Source organism: Anser anser, assembly GCF_964211835.1.
Source record: "Anser anser genome assembly, chromosome: 1".
NCBI lineage: Eukaryota > Metazoa > Chordata > Aves > Anseriformes > Anatidae > Anser > Anser anser.
Window position 1 is genome coordinate 77261361 of NC_139720.1, and position 13115 is coordinate 77274475.

General features: G+C 36.9%; 1 protein-coding gene across 12 annotated transcripts in view; it reads right to left on the reverse strand.

Annotated features, from left to right (window-relative positions):
• Nucleotides 1-13115, reverse strand: part of ABCC9 (ATP binding cassette subfamily C member 9) — a 74786-nt gene that overhangs the window by 22330 nt on the left and 39341 nt on the right. For 10 of the 12 annotated variants that reach the window (XR_014581783.1, XR_014581784.1, XR_014581785.1 and 7 more), the window contains 9 exons: nt 10408-10446; nt 8728-8829; nt 7211-7295; nt 5743-5823; nt 4601-4738; nt 3989-4114; nt 3342-3438; nt 1461-1708; nt 351-499 (listed from right to left, as the gene is read on the reverse strand). Coding sequence is in view for 9 of the 12 variants with exons in the window: in XM_083829357.1 (XP_083685483.1) it covers nt 351-499; nt 1461-1708; nt 3342-3438; nt 3989-4114; nt 4601-4738; nt 5743-5823; nt 7211-7295; nt 8728-8829; nt 10408-10446 (1065 nt within the window). In the remaining 3 variants the exon portion in view is untranslated. The remainder of the gene's footprint in view (nt 1-350; nt 500-1460; nt 1709-3341; nt 3439-3988; nt 4115-4600; nt 4739-5742; nt 5824-7210; nt 7296-8727; nt 8830-10407; nt 10447-13115) is intronic. The other 2 variants (XM_083829359.1, XM_083829358.1) reach the window with 1 other exon arrangement.

A 13115-nucleotide genomic window follows, 5' to 3' on the forward strand; every position in this document is an offset into this window, starting at 1 on the left:
CCCACAGGCATTAGAAGAAGCCTAGTGTCCAAGTCATTTGACCCCAGGGCTGGCTCTGGGTACTGTGAAGCCAGGCCTACACTCAAAGCCTTCCTTGATATCCAAGCCTTGAAGCTTGCATGCAGCTATCTGACACACCTACCTTTCAGCCAGATAAAAAAGGGGTCAAAATTTGACATGTGCTGACATTGAATTTTTTCCCCCATTGCTTCACTGCTTATTTTCACTTTTTGAAGTCTTGAAGGAAACAGGGCCATTACAAGAGTTTTTCACAGGAGTACCCTTCCAGCTACAAAGAGGGCAGATTTTGACTGTGTAGTTCTCCAGAAGGAACATTATTTTTCCTGTACCTGATTGGTCCAAGGATGATCTTATTGAGGAGATTATGATGTAGGTTCTTGGCTGCTGTAAGACCCATCCACTCCACAGTGAGAGATGTGATGAGGCACAGGACGATTCCTGCTCCAGAGAGGATGCTGAAGACAGCTACATGATAAGTCTAATAAAACAACAAATATATCAGTCCTAGAAGTAGCCACACATTTATTTTGTCTACTGTGAAGTTCCCAAGGTACTAGTACCAGGTAGAAACAGCTGGTATGTCACATTGCAGATACTACATAATTATATTACATTTTAGATATTTTTTTTTTGAAAATAAAAGAGTTGTCATGGAACTGAAATTCATGAAGTTAATATAATTAGAAAATCTGACTGCTCCAAGATTACTCAAGCTACTGATAAATATACTTCAAGATGTTGAAGTGATAGAACTATGAAGATAGTTCTTGGTAAACATGAATGTATGCAAATTGTTAGCCAGGGAATTCAGACAAACATACTAGAATCTCTGAATAATTAAGGCACTATAGAGATGTTGGAAACTTCCACATTATTAAGTTCAAGCACCACAAAAATTCTTAGAGCAAATCCTACACTAACCTGCCAGGGCTGTAACACACTTAAGCCTTCTGAAAGTTTGCTAAGTGGATTCTGATATTTGTATATCAGTTACATTTAGAACAATAACCAGATCCTATTTAAGCAGTACATTTGAAGATTTGAAGACTTTTTGTTTGTTTGTTTTTCTTTTTTTTCTTTCCTGACAGGACATAACTGGATAGCCACTACTTAGGGAAATGGGGTCATTGACTTAGGTGTTAAAAAATCCAGCTGGAAAAGTTTGGTATGAGATTCCTCATTTTTCAACCATTTTTCTACCCTTAACATGCTTCTGCTTCAGTTTTACATGTTTGAAAAGACTGATAAAGTTTGAATTGCCTTATATTTTTAGCATAAATTTCTCATCCATCCTACCTCATGATTGATTTTACTACATCTATCTGTCTTTCCAGTCTAGCTGGCTTTGAAATGAACAGCAAACATTTTCTCTCTTTTTTTTTTTTTATTATTAATTATTTATTTTTTTCTTTTCTGTCAGGTTCCAAGGTATGGCCCACCTTCTTTGTGCTCTTAGCATCAGCAGCATTCCTGAGTTCATTTTCATTGTCCATGGATGTCCATGTAGCAAGCCAATAATCTATGGCTACTATAACTGAGTGTTTCAACAACTTTGAGAAAATCATCAGAAAGAGCAAGAAAAATCCTCCAGAAGTTAGATATCTCCAGCAGGTTCTCCATGGCATCTTTGTCCTGAGCCTCAAGACAGTTGACATATTATCATCTTCATCTTCTTCCTCTTCTTCCTCTGTGATTCAGACATTTAATCAAGTTAGCTTGGATGCAGTCCTAAGAATTATACCTGGCTTTACTGTATGTGGTTGACTTTTGTTTTGAACCTTACGTTTTAATGACAAAATACAACTCATCATTTGAAAACAGAAAACACTTCAGACATATTTTCATAAGACTTCCCCTGTGTTCTTTGAGCAACTCTGTAGTCTGTCAGTGTCAAGTCTTCAGTACTGACTGTATTTATAGTAGAGACTAGGCCTTTTCCCAATGTGTTCAGCTGTTTTTCTTGTACTGTCAGCAGAGCATTTTGGGTTATGTTCAAGATTACAAAATGCTCTCCTAAGCTTTCCATTCAGAGGCTCTGTCATCTGTTGTACAAGTGAATTTTACTCTCACTTTATTTAGAGGTACTAAAGTTTTGTCTATTTAAAAGAACGTATATGTTGGATTAGTGTTTCTTCTAGGCCTACCATTGACTATATGATAATCTGCACATCATACTGAAATACAATTGGTGGCAGACTTTTCTATGGCAAATATATATTTCATATATGCATAAATATTACATTAAAATATTTTTCCACCAAGTAAAAAGAATATACGTCTGATAGCTTTGCAGGCTACACTTGGGGAAAAAAAAAACGATGACCTGCTCTTGCTTGACAGCTCTAAACTGACAGTGTATGCAACCTATTTCTGTTTTTGAACATTAAAAATGAATTAGTAAGAAGCATTTTCTTTAAAGTTAATATTACACACTTTTGAAAATTATATACTTTTTTTGGACACAGAGACGTGTACATTCCCAGGTAACATAGGAAGTGTGGATGACCTGGAATGCATTCTCAGGTTACATTTCAGCCCTGAAGATATTGATATATATTTTATAATCCTAACGATGACTGCTTTTTTGTAAGCATTCTGTGGACTATATGGACACATCTTTTTTTTTGGTATTTTCTATCTTACCCCACAAAGAAATAATGGCTTCCAATTTCTGTGATTAGGTTGTTGGCAAGGCTTTCCTGCACAGACCAAAAGGAGGAGCTTGGGAGTGACCCCAATTTAAACTCCTCCAAGAAATTAACTGATAAAATGTAGTGATGACTGCACATAGTAAGAGCTGTTCTGCCCACTTTCACCAAATAAATATGAAGACAGTGTAGCATTTCCATCTCAAGGACTTTGATGTCTAGCTCTGCCTATTGTACAGTGATTGGGAATCTCTTCAAAATGCAGTAATCCAGGCCCAACAGATCTATGTCCTAAATAGCAATCCACCATGAGTGTTGCCAGATGAAACACAAGGTGTTAATAAAGAGCCTGCAAATAGCTACTCTGTATTCTACTATCATTACAGCAAACAGCACCACCAGAATCTCTGTGATTAGTGCTCCCTGTAAGAGGAAGCCTGCACTTCACATTTTCTCTTCCCTGGCATCACTAAATTGCTTCTCAGGACTGACTAATCCCTTTAGGCCTAGTCTGTCGTCCCAGGGATGTTCCTGATGGGTCTTGTTGCCAGCTGCCAGTATCCAGCCTACCCTCAACATCTTCATACTTCACTGCTAACTGTCAGCTTTGGATATTCAAGTGAAAAGGCAATGATAGCAATAGAATAAAAAAAATGAAATGATAAAACATACCTTCATCTTCATCTTCCAGTTGTGATTTGGATTCTCTTGGGTACATGGCTCTTCTAAGAGTTTTTCTCTCCAGAGTAGTCTGGTCAGCTTCCATATCCTGTGATAAGAAATCTTTCATTAATTTAAGAGCTCAGTTGTCTGCTACTGTGTTGGCACCAATATTAACCTCAAAGAGACTTTATTTGGATCAGTGAGGCCACAGAATGCAAAAGCACAGAATTTTAGGACTTTTCTTTCAGAAAATCCTGCTTTGTCCACTTTCTTCTGCTTTTTTTCCTTGTATTCTTTCCCTCCCTCTCTTCTAGAATGATAAAAACTTTGAAAACAGCTCTTAAAGAATCCTAAATCCTTATGGCAATAACAGAACATAAGGCTAAGAGAGATTTTAGGAAGTCCCTTCGTAGACCCCTTGCCCCAGGAATGGATCAATTGTGCACATCATTCCAAAAGGATGTTTGCTTGATGTGTCCTTAAAAACCACCTAAAATGGACTGCTCAGACAATCTCTTCTAGACCTTAAATCTCCAACTGTTCATGTGTTATTCCTTAGTGTCTAGTTTAAAACATGTTTCATGACACGTTTTGATTTTTTAGAAATTAACTGAAAAATATTTCCTTGACATCCTTGCCTACATGCTCCTATTTACCTTTTCCAATTCTTGATCTTGGCGATTCATCAAAGTTTTCCAGTGTTCATACAGCTCAACATCCTTGTTTTGTATATCCTTTAGTGTCCCTTCCCGAAGTACCATTCCATCCTTCATTGCTATGATCTAGGGGAGAAAGCATCCAATAGGTCTACTCAGCAATATATGTAGTATAATCACTGACCTGGATCCTACAAGACATCCTAGAATTGGTGAGATTACATTCATATAAATTTCTGTGTTCACTGTATTCAATATTTAAGAAATAATTTCTTAATTTTGTTAGCACAGCTCATAAACTGAAACTTCTGTAAGCCAAACTCATCTGTACTTGTAAAAAACATGGACAAGCCATAAGTTATAGTCATAATTGTAATTAAGTCACAATTCTTTAGTGGCATTCCATCAAAAATCCTACACAAATAATATAAAAATAAAATGTTTTCTTCTACTATAAAATCCATGTTATGTAATGTTGTAGCTAGCCACATGATATATAGAATTAATCACTCTATTACAGAAAGCAATAGTGAATTTGTCAACCATTAGAGTGTTAACTTCAAATGTATGTTCATCATTAGCAAATCTGCAGCATAGTAGCTCTTCTCTTACCCAGTCAGCATGTGGTAGGTATTGTAATTTATGTGTCACCAGAACAAGGGTCCTCTTGTCTTCTTGGAGAAACTTCAAAATCCCTTCCTGCATTAAATGATCACTTAAGTGAATGTCCAGAGCAGAGAATGGGTCATCCTGCAATCAAATAAAATAAATAAAATAAATAAATAAGTAAAAAGAACAGGTTTAAAAAAGTATATATTTTTAATTTTTTTTTTTTTTAAATAGAAAGCATCTCCCATTACCAATCATCTCTCTCTAATGACTAAGACCTAGTCAGAAGGGTGCACTATGAAGCAGTGACCTAGAATCCATTATTCTTCAATTCATAGCAATAGACTCATTTAATTTTTTGTGTCTAGATGTGTGCAGTGCTGGTGCCACCTGACAGTATGAAGAAAACATGATCAGGAACACTAAATCTGAAATTTCACATTCAAAATTGAAAATGTTGGAATCCAGAGCCAAACTTGGGTCTAACTTTGATGTGAAACCGGTACAGCTAAGATAAAGCAGAGTCAGGAACTACACTAATTTCACCCAAACTAAACTGCAGGTGTGCTTGGTCTTCACTTGGAGTAAGTACAGCTAGCAATAAGATAACACTCAGCTGTACAAACACTTCTTCTCTAAGAACAGAGTTAAGTCCCCAGTTAATTTTGAAGGGTCTCAGACAGCCCTTTCATGAACAGTAGACTCCTGAAATTCCTGACATACCCTGAAATTAGCAACAGAAGAAAAAGTCTGTCTGAATCCACAGCGTTCTACAGGAGACTGTTGAATGCTCAGTCTGTTCACTGCTCAGAACTAATTGCATTATGGTGCTTCTCCTTATCCTGAAGTCTTGCTGATTTCAGCAGGATTATGTTGATACAAGGTACCACTGTGAGTGAGTAAAAGGCAATCTGTTCATCTCCTTCAGCATTAACCTCTGTAGATCCCACCTTCTTAAGTCTCCCAGTATGTTTTGATACTGCCTCTGGTGGCTTTTTATTTCCTAACTCCATAACTTGGATTTGTAGTTGAATACAAGTCCCTATAGTTCTCTAAAGATAATATAAAGTTTTCTGAACATATATACAAGGAATGACAGTTTTATTACTAACTTTACGTGCTCCATATGAAAAAGAAAATCTTACCAAGAAGACAATGTTGGTGTTCTGATAGAGTGCTCGAGCTACACAGATTCTCTGTCGTTGGCCACCACTTAAATTAATCCCCTAATGAATATAATGGATCAGAAATATGCATCTTTGAATAAACATTATGATAGGTCTTGGGAAATATGATTTTTACAGTTATACAAGGTTCCAATAAAAATCAATTGCTTAGTTAAAATGCTAATCCTGTTGATAAACAAGCATAATCCTTACATAATAGACAAAGAAAAATTATTATTCAGCAACAAATCATGGATAAGTATAAATTATGAAGAGCTTCTCTAAGCACAGTAGGCTTCATAGATTGAAAAACGCAACCAATACTAGCATAAAATTCTGCAAGCAAAATACTGGCGATAAAAAATCCCTTTTGAGGTACAGTTGAAGAAGGATTTTTTTTTCAAAATAATTTTTAACATGTCAATACAACAAAAAGCAAGGTGCAGCTGTTTAAAAGGAGCACATTACTTTTTTTTTTTTTAATTTATTTTCTTTCTTTTTCTTTCCTTTTCAACCATTGAAGTGTTATTCTTGCTCCAGGCACGTCCATCCTACAGTTAAGGATGGAGGGTCACTCATGCGTATCCCTGAGGTCTTAATAAACCAGATAGCTTCTGATCTGTGCTGTAGCTGTACAGGCCTCAGTCCTGTCTATCTGCCCAAGTATTTATCCAAGGATGTTCAATTAAGCTTTATACGGCCATATATTCATTATTGGGATAGCAGAATTAGCTTTTTTAAACTAACTCATTCACACACATTCAGACTGCAATGGAGATGTGCTTGACAAGAGCTTGGGAATAAAGCTCTCCTGGCTTAAGATCAGCGCCAAGTAACCCAATTTTCCTGTAGGACAAAATATACAGTATAAACTTCTGTATGCTCACTTACAGCAACATCACTCTGCTATATAAACATACTGTAAAAGGGCCATTTCCCCCCACACTTTAAACCCTATTTATCCTTTTACTGATTGCTACAGTTAGAATTTTATCCCATAATGAACAACAAACTCACTGAAATAATTCCAGTATGAATCTTTCCCAATTTTCTTAGGAAATTTGCACAAAATTAATCCCTTGAGGATCTCTGTTTTTCATTGTGTATCATAACATCCAGTGTAGTAATTCTATGGCATACAAAGAAACAACGTATGCACAGGGGCAAATTCTGATCGCTGAAACAAAATACATTATTTAGATTTGTATCTGTCTTGTGCCCTCCAGATTAGAGATCACATAACAATATTGTTTAGTGTCATAACACATATTCATTGTTATGACTGCCTAGAACGCTGCAGCAGCTAATGCAAAATAACTTCACTAAACCCTGGTGAATTACAATTATTTACCAGGCTGGCAACCCAAAGCAGATTAGATGAGTGACATCAGAAAGACTCTTCTTAATACATAGACTAAGAAAACATGAAAGCCTTGAGGTTATTTACCCTTTCTCCAATTTCTGTCTGATCACCAAATGGTAGTAAGTCAATGTCAGGCTGCAGAGAGCATGCATCCGTAACAGCTTTGTATCTGTAAAACCAATATGTTCATTGCAATTATTTAACCAGCCACACGCTTTATTAATGAAAAAAAATAATAATATATAGCTCAAATTCACAGCTAAGTTATCATGGCCCTGTGGTGCTTCGCAAATGATAATTGCAAAAATAAGTAAGGCAAACATTGTAAAAAATCATGTATTTATCAGAGATTTTCATGGGCAAGACTATTTTTTGAAGATTCTGTTACTTAAATTGCTTAGTACATTCTTCCCCGTCAGTGAGCAGTTTTGCTGGACTCTGGAGTATTTGAAGGCATTTTTCAATGAGTTATTCTTCTTCCCCTTTTAGGTGCCTCTTCATTTACTTCAGTGTGATATTTCAGGGCAAAGGATCCTTACAGTGCTTCTGATCCTGAGTCAGGAAACCTCTTGCAAAAACTTGAAATGTGTTGTGAGATTTCTAGGTCTGTGGGGCATCTCTGATGATCTGCTAATAAGCAACTGGGACCAGAAAATTTGAGTGATGTTAATTCAGTTTTGCCCTTTTGATAGGAATGAATTTAGGCTGATGCACTAGCTGAAGAACCTGGTCCCTGGAAATGTAGGTGCTTATCTGAATTTTGAGATATTTGTTAACTTTTATTAAGTGGGAATAGAACCATACATCTTATCAAAGCACACACTGAGAGGAATGGGTTGTATTTTTTATAATTTAAAGTAAAGTGAGTATGACCTTTGAAACAACAGCAATTTATTTTACTTAAGTCATTTTTTCCACTGTATTTGTTAGCTGGCCTTTTTGGAAAGACGTAAGAAGCAAGTGCTGGACAGGCAGAACAGAAACTATGCACTTCAGCTTTCACACTCCCTTCTCCTGTATTTCTATAGGAAGAATTAAGGTTATTTCCTTGAGGCACCCCATCTGCATATGTTCATCGTTTTTGTAAAGTGGCTGCTCCAGAAACTTGATCACAGCATGATTAGGACATAAACTCAGTGGAAACTTGCCTACTATCTTTGTTTCCATAGTCCTCTGGCAACCTCAAGCTCCACTAAACAGAACAAAAATATGGCACTAGCATCCATAGATGGGATTCATCTCACCTGATTTTAGCTGCTTGAAAAATAGACATATGGCTTCCATTGTATTCCATGGAGAACCGCTGCCGCTGTGTGATTCCTCACATAAATTTTAGACATGCACTCAGGGTAGAGAGAGAGCCTCAAAAGGCTAATTTAAAGCAAAAACCTTCTTTTAAAATGGCTAAAGTCAGGTTAGCTAAATCCACACCAGGGTTCATGTGCATTGATATTTTTCAGAATCTGCAAGCTTCTGCCAGATGGAGAAGACAAAACCCCTTAAAGGAAGCAGTCAATTTTATTATTATTATTATTATTATTATTATTATTATTTTTATTTTTATTTTTATTTTTATTTTTTGCAAGTGTTTTGATATTTACCTTTGTTTATTAAATGGGCTCCCAAATATAATGTTCTCCTCCACTGTTGCATTCAACAGCCATGGCTTCTGAGCTGCGTAAGCCACTGAATATCTGTTTCTACTGTAGATGAATAAAGAGCATTAGTAAAAAGCAACGCATCCGCATTATGAAATGTCTGAGAATCAGGGGGAAAAATGTTCATTCATAGAAAATGCAGAGAAACACATAGACAGAGCAATTGTTACTAAAGTGAAGGGAGGAACTTTAAATGAGATGCTTTTGTTAGAACAGCACGCACTCTCTCCCCTGGTGGCACAATCTATATTCTAGGTTGTACTCTATTCTACTATAAATGACTGGTACCTACCTCAATTTAGTAACTGTAATTTCAATCCAAAAGTAGATTATAAATATTCAGAATGATTAAATTATCACAAAAATGAGGGGTTTTTTTAATTATTTTTTTTTCTCCAACATTGAAACAGGTAGTAAAAAGGCACTGTTCAAATGTCATCACTATACTTGTCTCGCTGCTTTCTGAAGCCTCAAATTATTTTACCAGCCTGTGCACATGAAATATCTTTTTCTCAGGCAAAGTTTTTTTTCCTTTAAGTCTATTAGATGTTCAGTGAACAGACATGACGTGGGAGAAGAGGGCAATTCAATACAGATTTGGAAGGAATCATTACAGTATCCCAAGTACTTATTAAGCTTAATTTTAAATGTGTCTAAACACCTCATTAAATATGTACAATAAGGGTAAGAATATTCTTTACTTCTGGATGTTTTGTCTGTGTATTGTGGCAAAAATGTTCATATAATGCCAGGCCTTTTTCTGAGATGCCTGAGATGTGTGGGAAGCACTATTAATGGCTTGTAAATCTGAACACTTATCTTCCCTTTCCATTTCTTTGATTGCATTGTTTCAAACCAAGCATTCAAATTAGCTTTGAATGTAAGTATCTAGTATTTTTGAGAGAGAGGATGATAGGGTATGAGTAATAGCTGGTTAGAAGCAGTCAGTAGCACTCCCAAAATTTTAGCAGTTTTAGCAGTTTGATATCCACTAGTATGAAATATGTCCTCAGGACTGTCAGGTATCAAATAACGGTGTGGCTCCCAACCACAGCTATTGGTGCCACTACTTGTTTGTCATTTATGGTGTGCCTTTTTAGTTTAGCTTGCCCATCTTTTAAACCTGCAGGCTCCTTCATGGAAGCCAGGGCTGGAATCACTGGCTGACATGAGCTGGATCGCTCCGTTTGCATGCCGTGTGCCCTGCTCCATCATGCAGCAAGCAGCTGGGTTACCAACAGCATGAAACCTAGTGCCGATCAGAAAACATGCAAGCTCATAGGAGGGTACATGTGATGATGACTTGTATCTGGAGGTCCTGTCTTGCGAGTTACGGAACACACTAAATTCCCAGTGTTGTCAAATAGGAGCTGGGAGCACTTAACCTCTTTTAAGCAAGACGTGGGCCTTTCTGGGATGCTGGTCCTCAGACTGAGGTAGTGGTACAATGGTTGGGAAAGACTGGGATCCATTGGATTTAGAGCAATCTGTCAGTTAATTCTACAGTAAATAATTATTGACATAGTAAGGAAACACAGAGATGGCTGAAGGATATGAAGATGAAGTTTGAGGAAATTCTGAAAAAATTAGTGTATTATGATACACTAAAAACAGAAATAATACCTTCTGGATGCTTCAAAAGAAGGTTCAGTCTCATTTACACTGTAAGTTATGGTAAATGACATTTAGTAAGCAGGAAATAGAGAAAATAACATTTTACGTAAGTTTTATATACAGGAAAACTGTAGTTAAGTATATACTTTAAGAACTCAATATCAGCTTTTTTTTTTTTTGTCTGGTTAGGGTTTTTTTTTTTTTGCTCTTAAAGGGAAAATAAACATGGACCAATTAAAAGCGTATAACTTTTCTAAATACAACTGTTTTGTATCTATTGTGCATAGTGGCTAAACAGGCAATCTATGTTGTTAGAAAATTAATTAAAAATGAAAACTGCATTGTAAAACCTGTTAAAATGAAATTATTAACATTGCCTGTGAACATAAAAAATTGACAATCAATAAGTCAGCTTCTCTATACTGTTCCACCAATGACCTATGGAAGCTGGTAACTACCCTAATGTCAGGTTTCTTTGGAGCAAAGATAACCTTCGCAGATATGATTTCGCAAGGTTCAGGTGACACACTTTTACTGTTTAAACAGAACAGATTTTGAACCTGTTTGTAGCAGCGAGGCTGCATCAAGCTATGCATGGCACTGTGTAATGCCTAGACTTTTCTTGTCAGCCTCCACTTCTAAGGACCATATCCATGAAATGCACTTTGTAGAACACACAATGTCAGTAATGACAGTAATGATATTGCAGTGTTCTTTGTCCATGAATTAACTTATTAACGGTGCCAAGGCCATGGAATGCCATATAAAGGAGTTCTAGACCAGCAATGGTGCTTGCTGCCAGGAACAGCAATGCATCACTCTAAACTGCAAAACCTTAACAAGTAAGTTTATGTCAGGTAAATGGAAACAGACATTAGAAAGGACTAGGAAAATTATATTAATGTGTTATTTGCCTCACTTAAACAAACAAACAAACAAACAAACAACAACAAAGCAACCACCAACAAAAATCCCCAAAATCCTCCCTTCTCAAGTCTACAAATCCTCCAGATGAAGTATTTTGCTGCTGAAACAGAAATGTCTGTTTGCCTGCTGAGATACCAGTAACTGCAGCTGCACTCAAAAGCAGAGGATCCAGATCTGGCAAAGGACAGAAAAATTCTAATAGCAGAGCCCTCATAGTGCCAGACTCACATATTGAGCATATTACCCAAGTGCTAGAACTGAGACATGCTGCTTTCTGTGCTGTGCATCAGCTCTCTAAGAACTTTGATAATTAATGCTTCCTTAAGTGCACAATCAGTGTGTTTTCTTCATGCACCAACTGCTGCAGAACATGTTAGATCAGAGGTGAATAATCCCTGCTGGTAATCTCAGAAGGGTCAGAGAGCCACAAACCGAGGCTCAGTTTGAACAGACACTGCTTCACCAGAGTTGGTCCTTTATCAGCAGAAGCTCACAGTCTTCTCTATGATGAAATTTACAAGAAATCAAAAGATGGACACTAGTGAGAGATTAGAAAGAGGTCAGAAATTAGGTCAAACCAAACAAAAAGGAAGAAAGCCTAATGCAAGTAACTCTTGAATTTCCCCTGTTTCTCACTTAGTACACAGCAGCCTGTTTGCAAAGAAACCTGTTCGATGGATGTATACCAAGTGAAGGGCCTTCCACTTAGCTACTCTTCCCTGCTTGTCTGTCTGAGAAGATGGTTCTGACTCCTTGGCTTGATGTGGATGAGGAAAATATACATCTTTGCATATTCCCCACATCCATCCCAGTATACAATTAACGGTAACTGAACGGTAACTCAGCTGAATCACTGAATCTAGATAGACTCATTTTTCAGTGTTTAAGACATCTGTCTAGCTGATTGTTCACTGCGAAAACAAAACCACAGTTCCTTGCAAAGGTTTGCAATGCACCCGAGGCTTGTCTCATATAACTGGGAAGAACTGAGACCTGGCCCATAAGATTTGTTCTTGCCAAGATCTGTTATGCTCTTGCTTTCCCTAAGACACCAAAATGATGACAACCCTGGCAATAGCACATACAGCTCTCAATAGAGCCAACCACAACAGCAACAGGGCATTCAAGCCCCTTGATGGGCTTTCACAGTGATGTATTGCAGGATTATCCCATCACAACTATGGCTAAAGTCTGATCCATCATTACTTTACTGTGTTGTTACCCCTGAATTTGTTGGAGAATTCACCTAACCTGCGTATCATCCCTGGATCAGTAGCTATGTTAGTCATGCATATGGAATCACATGGAAAGCGATTCAAGAAAGTAAATAGGACCTTTATTGCTATTTTGTAAAGCATAGGATCCATTCAGTTAAATATCTGAAGTATCCTTCTGTACTTATCTCTCTGTCAGGCACTCTGAAATTATCAGCAAAACATAACCGTGTTTGCATCAGCTATAGCAAAGAACCAAATTATACCTTGCAATGAAAACAGTCACTCAGTAAGGCCTGAGATGCTTGCAAAAACCTGAGTTACCTGTTTGGTTATGTACAGATTGCTGGTAAAGAGACAATATGGTTCTAATCCCTTAAACACTGTGAAAGTTCAACATTATTTCATAATATATTTCATAATCTGTAGCATCTTTCAAAGATTTCTCTATTTCTCTAATCTTTCTAAGATTTCATATCCTTCTCTAGGACTTGATTTGAGTCTTTCTCAAATATATCTTTGAAAACATTTGTGAGAATAATTTTTATGTATACTCTTCTGGCTCATCTTTTCTTA